At 40.2% G+C, this 15,903-nt stretch overlaps 3 protein-coding genes across 3 annotated transcripts in view; 1 reads left to right on the top strand and 2 right to left on the bottom strand.

Annotated features, from left to right (window-relative positions):
• The window catches only part of LOC117511215 (outer dense fiber protein 2-like), a 31,671-nt gene extending 29,416 nt beyond the window's left edge, over nt 1-2,255 (bottom strand). The window contains exon 1 of the mRNA XM_034171212.1: nt 1,895-2,255. Coding sequence (XP_034027103.1) covers nt 1,895-2,002 — 108 coding nt within the window. The 5' untranslated portion in view covers nt 2,003-2,255. The remainder of the gene's footprint in view (nt 1-1,894) is intronic.
• A 790-nt stretch (nt 2,256-3,045) lies between these two features.
• si:ch211-51h9.7 (uncharacterized protein LOC558400 homolog) lies at nt 3,046-5,281 on the top strand. Its single transcript, XM_034171211.1, has 2 exons — nt 3,046-3,774; nt 4,789-5,281. Exons 1-2 carry the CDS (start codon nt 3,351-3,353, stop codon nt 4,941-4,943), a joined length of 579 nt encoding a protein of 192 aa, XP_034027102.1. The 5' UTR covers nt 3,046-3,350; the 3' UTR covers nt 4,944-5,281.
• Nucleotides 5,282-5,536: 255 nt separating this feature from the next.
• LOC117511213 (protein SET) lies at nt 5,537-11,280 on the bottom strand. The gene is made up of 8 exons (XM_034171210.1): nt 10,810-11,280; nt 7,949-8,006; nt 7,586-7,728; nt 7,379-7,482; nt 7,183-7,296; nt 6,812-6,982; nt 6,008-6,136; nt 5,537-5,928 (listed from the first exon to the last, which is right to left on the bottom strand). The coding sequence occupies exons 1-8, from the start codon at nt 10,880-10,882 to the stop codon at nt 5,905-5,907; spliced, it is 816 nt and encodes a 271-aa protein (XP_034027101.1). The 5' UTR covers nt 10,883-11,280; the 3' UTR covers nt 5,537-5,904.
• Nucleotides 11,281-15,903: the final 4,623 nt, after the last annotated feature.

The raw sequence follows: 15,903 nt of genomic DNA, 5'->3' as shown, positions 1-15,903 counted from the left end.
ACAGAATTCCCCTGGAAACCACAGCTGACAGAATTTTTCTGTAAAAACAACTAGATTTTTTTTTACAGTGTAAAAGCTGAATTTTATTTATTGTAAACCAAAACAACCATCACCCACATCACGTTTGTCTGCTTATCTTTTATTTAAAGCAGAAAAAGTCACAGACAAGTACAAGAGTGTACAGTTTATAACTGTTCATATTTTAATCTCGAATAAACTAACTGAACTGAAGAAAGAGTGAAAATCATTGGATTATCTTGACGGTGGTGCGATCATAAACATCTTACAGCGTGTTTTTTTTTAACATATATAAAGGGGTTACAGTGTTTCTTTTTTAAATAAACATCTTATAGCGTTTTCTTTTTTTTAATAAACAACCTACAGCTTGTTGTTTTTATATAAATAAATGTCTTACGGCCTGTTGTTGGACATTTCTGTGTCTGTGTATGTAATCGACGTGAAGACGTGCATTAAACGTCGTCAAAAGATTATGAAACGTATTTTTTTAATGTCATGTATTGAGCAACCAACATGCTGTTATTTTTGTCTGGGAGCAGCAGGAGATCGTTTAAAGACCTGCAAAACATCTGGAAATGCTGCACCGAGTCAGTGGATACAAATTCTCACGGGGATAAGTACCGGTACTTTGGCACGACACCTGTTGGAATTACTAACTTCAAAATGAATTTCCGCTTTAAATAAATTGACACATCTTTCCAAACGTTGTAATACAGACAAGAAACTACAATCGACTAAAACATTTTTTTCCTCCCAAAATGAAACGTGCTGTATTTCTTTACAAATTACAGCCTGACATGCTCTAAGAGTTCAGCTCAGATATATGGAAAAACATTTATGCCAATAATGTCTGAAAGGAAATGCTTTTGACAAAAACTACAGATTTTGTTTATTCCTATTTATGTCCAGAGATCAAGGATCCACCATGTAGAGTTTATTATGTCCAAAGCTTAAGGATCCAGACCAATTTCATATTTATTTACTTTAAGACTCAATAAAATGTTCAATTTCAATTTAATTGTCTTATAAAGTACACATATCACAATTGTGATATGTGTACAATTGTGATGTGATGTTGTTATAGTATATTTAGTCATGGACATGATGAATATTCTAATTTTGATTGGTATCAATGGAAAATGTCTTCTGTGAACTGTCTGTATCTCAATATATTATTATTAAGATTATATGCAGTCATATTTTTATTGATTTTATCAACTGAAAAAAAAATCATATGTAGATTCAGGTATAATTGAAAGATTTTGGCAATAAATTTGATCCTGTTTACAGTCAATTTTGGTATAGTGTTTTTTTTTTTTTTTTTAGGACATCATATTTATACAAATAAGTGTTCACTATGGTCCATGAAGTACAGTATAATAAATATATTAAAAGAAGTGTGACAGTGTATGTTACACACAAAAGAATGAAGTTTACTGAATAACAAGACGCGTACGATTTTTATTTTATCACTGGGCAAAAATGCATGTCAGATTTTCACTCTGGATCCAGCCCTGGATCACACACATACATTTAAAAGGCACCCCCCCAAGAAGCTGAAAGGTTTTAGCCATGCTCATGCAAAAGTCTGAAGGACCTAAATGACATGGTGAGATGCTGAAGGGGTTCGCTCGTTATGTTCGCGACATATGCATATTCAAAGCCTCTGTCATTCTTACTGCACCAAGTCAGTCATGCGTCAGAGCTGGTGTAAAGGTGTAAGGTGTACGTTTTTAAACAGTTTTAACCTGGTAAAGGTATTTGTTTTTAAAGTTTTAACCTGGTAAATGTGTGTGGGGGTTTTTTTTTACCTGATAAAGATTTGAGTTTTAATCTGGTCTTTACCCGATAAAAGGTGTGCTTTTAAAGTTTTTACCTGGTAAAGCTGCGGGTTTCTGCTGGGACTCTTCCTCAAATGAACGTGTACGGGTGTGCTCTCTGCTACGTGCACGTGAACAGGCGGCGGTGATTCTCGAGTTTTCATTTTTCCTTCTAAAAATAATCATCACAAAACACCAAAAAGATACAACTAAAAAGTACAAAGACCTGAGACCTTGTCATTAGCATGCTACGCTTTGCGTGTGGATGATAAATCTCGACTTCGTCCAGAGGACGGTTACGCGGGAAAAAGACGACGCCTGATTGGCTCATGCTGCAGTATCTCCTTCTGTGATTGGGGAAAGCAAAATTCAACATGTGTTGCCGGTGGTTACCTAACGGTACAACAGACGCTGTACAGCCTTCGCAGTGTTGCCAGGTTGGCGTGTTGTACGATGTTACCGTCGGGGATTATGTTGCTTTCGAGATTCTTCCCTCTATTAAAAAAGTAATAAACACACAAATTTGTTAACTATCTTTGCTGTTTAGCAACCAGGACCGTTTGTGACATGCATGCTTAAAAAAAAAAGCTTGCACACATTTGCAATTTGGGGGAAAATGACAAAATTGCACAAATTACCTTGATCTTCGCCCATATAAAACCTAAAAAGCAATCCCTGGGTCGGCCTTCATCCACACACTGTGTTTTATAATCGGTCAAAGGGCCTGCGAAAAGTAGACCAAAATCATAAAGACTGTCATGACTGACCTCAGGCCAATTTTACCACACATGGGCAATTCCAAAACCTATGCTGACCACGTTTGCTGAAAATCAGAATAAATAAATACATTTGAATTCTGAACCTGTCCTTTAATCCAAGCAACGGATTATGAACCCTGGAAAAGCAGTTCCAGGACTGACTTCAACCCACATCCAAAGTTTGGCGGAAATAAGTACTTTGGAAAAACAGGTACAGACAAAGCACCTTAAGATAACATTCAAAGCAAGAACGAAAACAAGACCACAACTTTTTTGGAGAGACTATTTCTATATGTATAAATCATAATAGAAAAATTAATGCCATATTTGAAAAATTAGTTAAATTTAGCAATTTGGGAAGAAGCTTTTATGTCCTTGCTTGTTTTTTTCCCTCGGAAAATCTAGCAGCGCCATCTGTTGGCGAAATATGCACGCTGCAGTAATTTATTTGACCAGCAGGAGGCCAGGCGGAGCATTTGATTAATGACCGATCGGAATTTCAAAGGGTTTCGAAAAGTTTCGACACATCGATGAATACTGCTTCAGTTCACTAATCACTATATTCGAATATTAACATGTGTTGTGTAATATTATGCACACGATACAAATAAGTCACTAACTGACGTACCTGTTTGTAGGCTGACGCACTTTATAATCGATTAATCGATAATCGCGGCCTGAAGCACCGCTCGGTTGAGCCACCTGCTAGCTGAAACTAACGGCGCAGTAGCTCTCTCGGGCTTCGAACGCAGACATGAAGTGCAAATGGAGCTTGTGGCTGCTGCCGAAGCGGCTGGGCGGACTTTTAATGCGGAAAACGGTGTGTTTGGTGCTGCTACTTTGTCCCGCGGTGTACCGGCCGGCTGCGGCCTGTGCAGCCGGGGCGCAGAGTGAATCCGACACGCTCATACTGTGTCGAACGTGCGGTCATGAGCTGGCGGTCGGCTCGGACATCCACTTCATCCACAGCCCGCTGGCTCTCGCCAGCCGCAACGACACACTGTTGGCAAACAGGGTTCACGTCCAGCTGTTCGAAAACCCTCAGGGACACCAGTTTGAGGTTATCACGTTCGGAAAGGCGGACGTCACCAAACACTGGCCTGCCGATAAGCACTTCTCCTGGTTCCCGGGGTTCTCGTGGACAGCGGCCACCTGCCCGCGGTGCCAAACACATGTAGGTGGGTTTGATCCTGCAGTGGTAACACTCATCTTTGGTCCTTATTTCATGCTATGATTCTGTAGTCACTATCACGATAAAAGGCAAAGGTGCTAATCTTTGATCCATGTTGCTGGAATCATAATTCTGATCGCTTGGTCCTGAAACTGCGACTAACACAATCCATAAAAAAGATCAAAAGGTGGGATCAGAATCAAAGGAAGCTGGATCAAGCATTAAAGAGTGGATTGTTACCTTTAATCCTGATTGCTTTGATTCTGTGATTGGGGCCAACAGATTCAAGGGGGGAGATAAAAAAAAAAGGTATCAGACTGAGGTCAGGATCAAAGCAGAATGAAATTGGAAACGCATATCAAAGGCAAGATCCAAACACTGACCAGGATCCAAGGCAGGAGTTGGTTTAAACAAAAGCTCAAATGCATGAGCCCAAAACAATCTGGTTTTATTTGGTCAAGACTTTTGTTCCAACAAATGTCAGTGAAATATCCTGATATACTCGTACTGTTAAACTATCAGCATTATTACCAAGCAATTGAATTCCAGTTAGTGAAATACACACATGTTGCTTGTTAGTGACTAGTCCTAAGTGCTCAACTTTAATTCTGACTAATGCAACGATTTGTCCACTTTCCCATCTTTATGACACCTTAATACCTACGAGATTTGGACTAGACATGCAGACCATTTATCAACCAAACTAGTTTTAAAATCTTGACAAAGGTACTATCAAATTAGGATGTTTGGTGGTCATTCGGTTATCGGTCAGTTGTGGTGAAATGAACATTGTTTCCTACTATGTTTGGATATCAAACAACTCTAAATTAGTCTACTTTTATTAGTATTCTGTTTGACATAATTCAGCGTCATGTAGACATACTCCTATGTGAAACAAATGCATATCTCAAGAAGATTTTTTTCTCAGGGAATTTTTTTTAAACTTGTTCTAAAAGCAGATTACAGTTGACATTTACATATTTAACCTTTTTCAATCTTACTCAACCTTTTTCCTTTCCAGGTTGGGGTTTCCAGCCCAGCGACTGGCCAGATGTGATCACCAAGTCCAGATTTGAGGAATCGGAGCAAACTTTTTTGGCTTTAATCACCCATCAACTGTTAAGAGAGGACTTTGCATCAAGTCTGCTCATGGCTCCGAAGTCTTTCACGAGCTGACGCAGGTTGACTGTACCATTTCACTTCGGTGCCTTACTGCTGTAACCCCATTTTTATTTTTATTTTTTTTATAAAATTCTATGCAGCTCGTTTTCAACACTCCCACACATGTATACACAGCAAGTTTTATTGTTACAAAGCAAGTTGTACACCTCAAATTTAACAGTCCCCCCCTCCCCCCCAATAAAAGGAAAGTAATTTCATTTTCTTTTTGAAGAAGTCTACCCATGAAGCAGTGGGGGCCAAAATTTACAAGCTTTTTTTTTTTTTTCCATTTTCTTCTTTATTAAAAATGTCATTTCAAATCTTGTCATGATATCTGTAAAACAATACAATGAGAAAAAAAAATCCCATAGAAATGGTGTCAAAATAACCACTCTCCCCACATCCTGCTCCTGCTCCCCACCCCCCAGCTTGACCCACCCACCTCCCACTAAACATTACAAGTCAAAGGAATGAGCTGGTATTCATTAACCACATACAGGGGAGGAAAAAAAAAAGATCCCCCACCCCCAAAGGATACCCTCCAACTGAGAGAAGGGGAGAATACAAGGGTTAAAAAAAGAAAAAAAAAAGTTGTTTTTTTTTTTTGAAGAGGTCAGCTAGCACTAGGTCACTACGTCATGGCTTCAGTCTGTTTACCACACAACCTTTAACCAGAGGAATTCTGCGTGAATCTTATTCAAATTCTACTCAGGATGCTGCGCAGATTCTATTTTTAAACTTTGATTTTTGAGATGATTTTTTGGAAAGGATGCAACTCACATCAGGGCAAAGTGTCATTGACCTTATAGATGAGTCAAGGAGAAACACAACATGGCACCAAACAGGTTAACAGCCTTCAGAATGGATAACAAAGCACACTGATAAGGGGGGGAAGAAATAAAATAAACCTTTGCTCCCGAATATGAACAGAAAAACCAAACAGAGTGTTGAGGGTCTGGGTAGATGATGCAGTCTCTTAGTCGTCTTCCCCCTCGTCATCCTGCAAGAAAACCAAAGTATCAGCTAGTAAAAGTTGGACAGCAACAAGCCGTAAGGCTCATCTTAAAAATGGCGCATACCTCCCCATCTTCGCCTTCATCCTCTTCATCATCTTCTCCTTCATCACCCTCCTCGTCGATATCCCCCAGTCCCTCCTCATCCTCCTCGTCATCTTCTCCTTCACCTTCTTCATCATCCATGTCGGGTACCTGGGAGGAGAAAAATTATCAGCTCTCATTTTCATGCTCCGCTGCATTAAACACTGAAATGAGGGAAGGTCCCATCCTCATCACCCACATCCATGAAGCCAGTCTGTTTAACGCATCAATACCACAATAGCCAATAAAATTAGCAAGTGGACAGCATGACGCATTTCATCACATTTAGCACCAAAAAGTAAAGCAGGCTGCTGTGCTCAAAAGCTGCCTTCAAATTCAGCGTTTCTTTCCCCTAGACTTTTGAAGTCGCTTTGAATTGTCCACTTCCTCGTTCAACACACTATTGAACACAAAGACGATGGGTTCCTTAATGAACAGCAGGTGTCTCACAAATTTTTTCTCCCGCCACCCACACATCTTGGGCTTATATGAAGCATTTCGTCAGCTACATGTATAATGTTATCTGCGTGCACATGCCTGCGGTTTGGATCATGAGTGACAAAACAAAATTCCCCCACAGAAGCTGTGTCCCAGGTGGTCTTGGGTCAAAATAATTATTTGGGTCCACATAAATGCTGTCAGTGATGCAAGTTGGCAGGTTATTATTCAAGGTGAAAACCCTCGACATGGCACCATCTTTGACCCCTACGCCATCCCCAAAATGTGACCTGCCAGAGAGTTGGCCAATTTTTCCATTGCCAATGACAACACTCAGAGTAAACATACCAAATAGTACTGCAAAGGGTTTGGCCAGATGTCGTCCTTGATGACTTCTCCCAGCTCATCAGCACCCGCGTCACCGTGATCGGTGAACCAGGTGAAGAAGCTCTCGGGCTCTTCATGTTGCCTCTTCCTCCCAGCTTTGTTCTGTGTCTGACTGGAACGCTTTGTCAGGTCCTGCAGATATCCAATAGGGAAAAAGAGCAAATCATTTTAAACGTTCCATGCCCCGTGCTTGGGGTACCTTCAGGGGTCAGCAGCTCTAATTTTTATAGGAGGATGGTGAGTCTAGCTTTTGTTTAAAAATAAATGAAATTTAAAGCATGACAAGAGAAATTGTGTTTTAAATGATGTACAAGCTCAAGTTCTGTACGCACCTTTCCTGATTTCCATTTTATTTCTGTTGACTTTGAAGATGGATCCCCGCTCTCATTCAGATGGAATTCTTTGGAAAGTACTTTGTTTTCAAAGTACGGATTTTCATCGAAATACTAAGACATAAAAATGCACCCAGTTAGAACAAACAAGATATAACATGCAGATCATCACTCCCTCTGTGCAGAAAACACTTACAAAATCTATTCTGTAGCCAGACTTTATGTCTTCAAATTCTGTCACCTCCACCCGGCTCAGGTAATGAAGCGCCTCCTCATCCTCCTCACCCAGTAGGGCAGATACTGCAGAGATATATTTTATGGGCTGGAATCGTGGTCCTTGTAATACACATGGGTGTCATGCAAATGGAATTACTACACAATAAGTTCAAGCGGAGTTTCTCACCTTGTGGATGGTTGACAAATGTGGTGACCCAGAAGTTGGGGATTTTAGCGATCAGTTCTGACCTCTTCTGAAAAAAGGGCTGACGAAGTTTGTTGTATTTCTGTTCTACTTTGAGGATCTCCTCACTGGCTTGCTCGTTCAACCTGAGGGACACGTCATAAAAGTAGGTTAAGAGAATAAACAGACAAAAGACTCATCTTTTACACATTACAACCAAACTGTGCATATGGAGGGGTGCTATTATGATGATACACACAGAACACTAGTTATTTCATTCAAATAATTGTTAATCACCTCTGCTGACTGAGGTGAAGAAAATTTCAAACAAGGATTTCATTTTAAACCAGACATTTTTTTTTTTACCTGTCAATTTCATTCTGAACTTCATCAATGTGTTCAATAGCTTCTTGTTGCTCTTTCTCTGCAGGGGGAAAAGAAAGAAAAAGTGTCATACATTGTGCAAAATAACCAAACAATTTTAAGTGCTTAGAAACTCAGACCTGTGCACAGAGCTGAATATGTAGCACTGTTAAAAATAAATTAATAATAATAATAAAAATAAATTCCTGACGGTCAACTGGACAAGTGACCAAATCTGGAACAATTTCAATAACTGCACTCAAAAAACGAACTTCTTTTCAGACCAATTTTGGAAGAGGCATCACGTCTCCATTATCCGTTCGTATCCCTCGACAAGACACTGCACCTGCATTGTCTCAGTCCACCCAGCTGTGAATGGGCATCAGCGGTGGTTGGGGAACTAATCTGCACTTGACTGGTGCCCCATCCAGGAGAAGTCAGACTCTGCTTCTTACTGTGAAACACGAGTGCCAACGACCGTGCCATTTTGATAGTTAATAAGTAATACAGAAACAACTGTTGATTAAGTGGGTGGGACAAGCTCACGCCACAGTCTCACATTTCAACAAATTTTTATTTCCACATCATCAAAGTACCAGTAAGTGCAGTGTTGAAGAAGCATCAAGAGTTTCCTGACCTTTAGTTTATCTAATCTCACCAGTAGAGCCCGACCGATATGGATTTTTTGAGGCCGATGCCGATAACGGTATTTGGATGAAAAAAATGCTGATAATTGATAAATCGGCTGATTTGCCGATAAATCAGCCGTTTTTTTTTTTTAAATGAATAAAATGTTCTTTTTTGGACCCTTAACAAAAAAGGTTCAAAAAATGCAATCAACAACATCCTTATAAACTTACTTGTATGCTTTTGTCAGCCTATCAGTGTAGTGTGACGGCGAGCTATGGGGGCCGGTGATGAACACATTTAAGCAGGGGTGTAAGCAGCTCTCAGCTGAATGGAGTCAGAGCTCCATTTACTGGACAAACAGTGCAAGGACATTTAACATTGCCGACACAAACATTATTTCAGTAACTGTTCTGTTTATGAGAAATTATCGGCGTTCTATCGGCAAAATTTCAGCCGATAGTGAGTACTTTGAAAAGTGCTTATATCGGCCGATAAATCGGTCAGGCTCTACTCACCAGGGGAGATAAGGCAATATGCAGCTCAACGTCCCCCACTAGAAGCAGTGCCCCCTACAGGTTAAAATGACACCTTTTCACCGTGTCCTCACACAGGCAACCTGAGCCCTAATACCAAATTTAGGTATGACATACCAAAGTGTTGCCAAGGTATGACCTCACTTCCTATTTGGTTGGTTTCCCACCAAATTCAACTAGCAACAGATGAGTGCTTTCAAAATTCAAATGACTATCAAATAAATTGTGAGCCAACTGTGCCAATTTTCATCAAAGGTTGATCAAATTTTGTAGCCTGAGGGGTTATCATTTATTACTTTTCCATGCAGTCCAATAATAAATAGAATAATAATCAGATAATAAAGCAGAAATTGATGTCACTGGATGCGATAAACCCAGACTGAGCCAAGAAATCAAACCATACTCAATTTTTGAAAAATCAGGCACTGACTGACATAACTTGTTTCTACAGCCACCACCCAGATCCTATTGGCCAGCAGATTAACATAAATATTTCCTAAATATCAAAATAGAAACTACTTGCCAGTGCTGGGTGGGAATCAGACAAGGCTCTAAGATGATGTCTCTGATACCTAGCAAACTTAGAAGTCAGTCTTGCGGGTTTCCACTGTTCTCGAAGTACAGTAACAGGTTGCCAATACGGTGTTCTTCCACATCCAAGTCAGACATAGCAAAAGAAATACAAGCATTTACCTGGACCTGAGAAAATTGAGAAAATCCCTGAAAATTAGCATTTCTTGAAAGTTGAAGTAGTCCAATTTCCCCATTTGATTTAATTCTTATAAGAACGTAAAAACTACAATACATTAATATGCAGGATAGCACAAAAAGTGCCATATGCACTTATTTCCATTGTGGCCCATTATTTTGTTAGAACTCGAGCTCGTGACCTGGCCACAGCAGGAAATCCAACCAACCAATCAGCGTCTTCCCTCCGTGCAGCACAGACAACGCGAGCTTTATAGTTTTGGTGGGCTGCACTTTTTCCATTAAAATGACTGCGTGGTTTGATTACCCACTATTATTTTGGCCGCGTCGGCTAAACGTTAAGGCGACGTGCTGCGGCGCAGTAATGTACATTGATCGTTTCCTGCCGGCTGGCTGCTGCCGTCGAGGCCGCGTGGTTTAAATCTGAGCGCACGCAGGCACACCGGGGGACCAGCTTACAGCTAAAACCGCCGTCCACGTGACTAAACCCCGTGTCCGTTTGGCCAAAAACTACAGACCAGGTCATCCGATTTAATGGCGGTTTGCTGAGGAACAAAACATAATGTCGTCCAGCTAATGTTAGGTAACACCGCAGCAACAACAACAGTAGCCCCTTAACTACTAGCGGTCAAAAGAATCGGCGAATTCGCATCGTTGTTGATCATTTTAAAGAAGTTGAGCGAATACATAACAGCCGGATCGCGGTAATATACCAATAGTAAGGCATTTTATATCCAAATAGTTCAGCGGCCACGCTGATGAGGCTAAATTCAGGGAGCTAACACGGCCCGAGCTAACAACAGCTAACAAACGTAACGGGCGCTGCGGCGGACCGCAAAACAGACCACAGAGCCTTATGTTACCAGGTAAATAAATCAGAGCAATGCATATAGTTGTTATTATTAATGAAAAAAAAGTCCCGCGGGGCCGTGCAAAAAGAGAATAGAGGAGTGTGTGAAAATGGCGGTGAACAGGAGGCCGCCATTCGCTTACCGGAGGTTTCGTCCGCTCCGTCATGGTTCGAGTTCAGCTCCTTTTTACTCACTTTTGCCGCCGAAGCCGACATGTTTTCGCAAGCTGGTATAACTTACGGACGCCCGACAGAATATCTGGTAGCTCTGGGTCGTGTTTCTCCTTCAACAGGAGAAGGTTGATTCGGCGTAAAGTTCAACGCGTAGACGCCAAAAAAAACGTGCTTCTTTCCACACAATGTAGCTGCTGCCGAGGAGACAGAGGAAGTCACCGCAGCGCCCCCTACAGGCAGCGCCGACCAGCAGCCAGCTCCGCCTCTCAAAATAGGTCTCACTACGCCGCTGCAATTCGACGATTTAACACCGTCTCTTTTCTTAAAACCACATTCGTAGTGGATTAAACTGCGAATTATGTCGAATGGTCACCAGATGGGTGGTTTTAAAGTCATTTTTGGCCGTCTGTTACGTCCTCTCAGGCCTGGCGGAGCTTTCGATGGCTGCGACCGACTCGCACTTACGCACTTAAAAAAAAAAAGATGTTGTTTGTCCCCTGAACACTGTTCGTTATTAAATCCCGGCAGTCACATTTTACAAGATTATGGTTTGTTTTAGGTTAAAAGACGCGGTTACAAAGAAATATTTCAGCCTTTATTGTGCTATCCAAGTTAATGCGATCAACGAGAAAACCGTTAAGCTAGCGCCGTGAGAGCAACTGCCAGAAAAATAGGCACATTATTACAAGACAATAGAGCGCACTAGTCCAGTAAAAAGCGAAGAAAATTTGCAAGTTTTCCGTTGCAGTATTTGTTTTTTATTATGTCTGGGGCTGCAACTATCGGTTGTTTTCATAATCGATTTGAAAATGGTCCGTCAGTGTTTTCTAGAGCCCAAAATACCTCCGTTTACTGCCACGGAAGACCAAGGAAAGTAGTAAAACAAACCAGAAACCATTCACTTTTATGAATCTGAAATTAAGGAATTTGGATTTTAAAAATTCTAAATGATTAATTGATTTTTGGTTAATAATGGCCTTTGAGACAGGGGTGTAGCAAGGGGTGCCTGCTGGCTCTTAGGAGATCCTACGGAGGTGGGGTATGACTTCCAAATCCAGTGGCTTTGCATTTTGGGGAATAACCTTGTGTCTGCTTATTTGTGGATGTTCATGCTGGTTATACGGTCACAATTTGAGCTTTACTGGTGACACGTTACTAGCTAACGCCTCACAGGTAAAGCTCAATTTGTGATCAGATAACCAGCATGAATGTCTGCAATTCATCAGACTCAAGGGGGGTATTCCCATTCTAATCCAGTTCCATCATTTGCACTTTTTTTTTTTTTTTTTTTGTAGGACGAGTCAAGGCGGGTTGCTCCAACAGCAGTCAGGGCACGGAGTAATCCATCAAATGTGAAAATCCATCAAATGTGAAATAGTAATTATGTATCAGAATCCACATCAATACTTTCATATGGGAGATTAAGTTCACCTATTTCGTCTGCAGCGTTGTCGGTACGCAACTTTCTCTCATTCTTAGCTAACAGCCATTATGACATCTGCGTATCAGTACGCGCGGCTGGTGTTCTGTCGAGATGTGCGTCTCGTCGCATAAATCTACAGTTCCGTGGTCCAATAATAGTGCGCATGCTTGAGTGGAGGGCCGGCCTCTCGACAGGAATGACATCTTGTCAGAACACCAGTCAGGCCGAAGTAATACATCCAAATGTAAAACGGTCAAATATTTTGCCACTGTTACCCCAATATTATACGGTCTGAAATCTTACACGATTAACCAATCAGATTTGTGGAAAAAATGTAATTGGATTAGAATTTGATTTACCACAATATCTCAAGTCTGCGATTTTGTGTGAGGTCCACGAAGAACAGTTTCCATTTTGCTTGTAGAACTGTTGTAATTTTTGTGGGGGTTTTTTGTGCGGGAATCTGTAGTATGATCCCATGATCCCAAGCACATTATTCTTACCAGCTGAGTTGCTGCACAATGGATCGGCACAAAAACTACCTGTATGAACCACTTTTCCTTTTCTCAGACCAGTTATTTTAGATGAATCACTCAAAAAATGGCCATCTTCTGTGCCCACCATTGCTGTAGTCTTGACCAGAAACTTGCCGATTTTTTTTTTTTGCCAAAAATCTTAGTGAATTGTGGAGAAATTGTGCATTTATGGAGAAGCAAAACCACTGCACTGGGGCAGTCTGTTGCTTATTCAACTGGCCAAGTTTGGTGCTGTTTCAAGCTACAACAGTAATAGATACATTTTGGCTGATTTCCACAAACTTCCTGCAGCCACGTTCAGTGCTGAGTCCTCCCGAGCAGGTCCAATATTTAACGATTCCAAGGTCAGCTATTTGGTTGAAAAAAAAAACCTCATATATAGATGTGCTGTTACATGTTAAGATAAGATATCTTTATTGTCATTGCACAATATAATGAAATTTTGTTGAAGTCATCTTCCAGGTGCCAAAATAAAAACAATGAAAAATCTGATATTAACAATGAGCAGAGGTAATATGATACATTATCATATACCTATAAATGATACGCCAATATGATTGGATAAAACACTAAAGAATAAATAACAATACACCCTTTTTGTGGACGGGTAATATTTTTCATACCACCTGAGTAATCAGCCAATCCGGACAGCGGAGCGGCGCCACGGTGAAGAGGCACGATCAGAGGAACTGTGAAATACTGGTGAGTCACTATTAATAATTTCTTACGTGTCCAACCTCGTAGGTTGATTGTTAAAATTAAATTCATTAGTTCTAAAAGCCATCATAATTATTTATAGGAAAACATTCTTTTTTTCTACTAAGGTTTGAACTTTGAGTGTTTCCACAGGAGAGAAAATTGAGAAAATGTTAATGCCTGTTTGAGAAAAGTGAATAAAGTGTTTATAGGTATATGATCAAATTGTTATCAAGTTGTTTTACCAATGAATATGGCTTTATACACCCTGCAGAAAACCATACATTTATCATTTATAGGTATATGATAAAATTGTTATCAAGTTGTTTTACCAATGAATATGGCTTTATGCGCCCTTCAGAAAACCATACAACATTTATCATTTATAGATATATGATAAAATTGTTATCAAGTTCTTTTACCAATGAATATGGCTTTTTACACCCTGCAGAAAACCATACAACATTTATCATTTATAGGTATATGATAAAATTGTTATCAAGTTGTTTTACCAATGAATATAGCTTTTTACACCCTTCAGAAAACCATACAACATTTATCATTTATAGGTATATGATAAAATTGTTATCAAGTTGTTTTACCAATGAATATGGCTTTATGCGCCCTTCAGAAAACCATACATTTATCATTTATAGATATATGATAAAATTGTTATCAAGTTCTTTTACCAATGAATATAGCTTTTTACACCCTTCAGAAAACCATACAACATTTATCATTTATAGGTATATGATAAAATTGTTATCAAGTTGTTTTACCAATGAATATAGCTTTTTACACCCTTCAGAAAACCATACAACATTTATCATTTATAGGTATATGATAAAATTGTTATCAAGTTGTTTTACCAATGAATATGGCTTTATGCGCCCTTCAGAAAACCATACAACATTTATCATTTATAGATATATGATAAAATTGTTATCAAGTTCTTTTACCAATGAATATGGCTTTTTACACCCTGCAGAAAACCATACAACATTTATCATTTATAGGTATATGATAAAATTGTTATCAAGTTGTTTTACCAATGAATATGGCTTTATGCACCCTTCAGAAAACCATACAACATTTATCATTTATAGGTATATGATAAAATTGTTATCAAGTTGTTTTACCAATGAATATGGCTTTTTACACCCTTCAGAAAACCATACAACATTTATCATTTATAGGTATATGATAAAATTGTTATCAAGTTGTTTTACCAATGAATATGGCTTTATACACCCTGCAGAAAACCATACAACATTTATCATTTATAGGTATATGATATAATTGTTATCAAGTTGTTTTACCAATGAATATGGCTTTATACACCCTGCAGAAAACCATACACCCTGAGGCTGATAATATTTACAATGAACAAAGGCAGTATGAATCGCAAATAAACAGTCTATTTACAACTATATGCAATGTGCTAAAGTGGCATAGTGGATGTGCAAGGTGATTGTGTGTTGCGTTTGATATGGTCAGTGTTCAGTAGTGTGAAATCTCTGTGGTAGAAGCGGGTTGTCACTCTTGAGGTTCGGGCATACGGTGTCCTGTGACACCTCCCAGAATGCAGGGGGGTGAAGAGACAGTGTCCAGGATGTGTGCTGTCCCTGCTGTGACTCACCTGATGCAGCAGGTCCTTTAAATGTCCTCTAGTCTGGGGAGCTGGGTGCTTGTGATCCTTTCAGCAGTCTTGATGATGCGCTGGAGAGCTTTTCTATTGTCTGCAGTGCAACCAGAGTATCATACTGAAATACAGTACGTGAGGATGGACTCAATGGCTGACCTAGCTCACCAGCAGCTGTTATGGAAGTCACAATCTCTTCAGGCACCTCAGGAAGTCAAGTCTCTGGAGACCTTTCTTGACTTTTTTCTTGCTGTTGTGTTGATGGTCCTGGTCATATCGTGGCTGATATTAACCCTGAGGACCTGATACTCCGCACAACCTCCACTGTCTCACCGCTGATTTTGATGGGGCAGTAGACAAGAGGCCTCAGTCTCCTGAGATCCAGGATCAGCTCCTTTGTTTTTGCTGCATTGAGGATCAGACTGTTCTCTCGACTCCAGTTCTCCGCATTCTCAACCTGTGTTCTGTAGGCAGCCTCATTGCTGGATGTAATCCACAAGGGTGTCGTCTGCAACCTTTATGATGGTGGTGATCTCATGAATAGGTTTGCAGTCCTGTGTGTAGAGGGAGAAGAGGAAGGGGCTCAATACACAGCCCTGTGGTGCACCAGTGTTCAGGGTGATGCTGGAAGAGACCCCATGTCCACAGTCTGTGGAACCAGCTTGGTGGTGAGTTTATGGGGGGAGATGGTGCTGAAGGCGGAGCTATAATCTATAAATAGCATCCGCACATAGCTGTCTAGGTGGGTCTGTTGTATGGCTGGGGG

Source organism: Thalassophryne amazonica, chromosome 5, assembly GCF_902500255.1.
Source record: "Thalassophryne amazonica chromosome 5, fThaAma1.1, whole genome shotgun sequence".
NCBI lineage: Eukaryota > Metazoa > Chordata > Actinopteri > Batrachoidiformes > Batrachoididae > Thalassophryne > Thalassophryne amazonica.
Note: the sequence above shows the minus strand (reverse complement) of the source record. Positions and strands in the feature narration are given on the sequence as shown.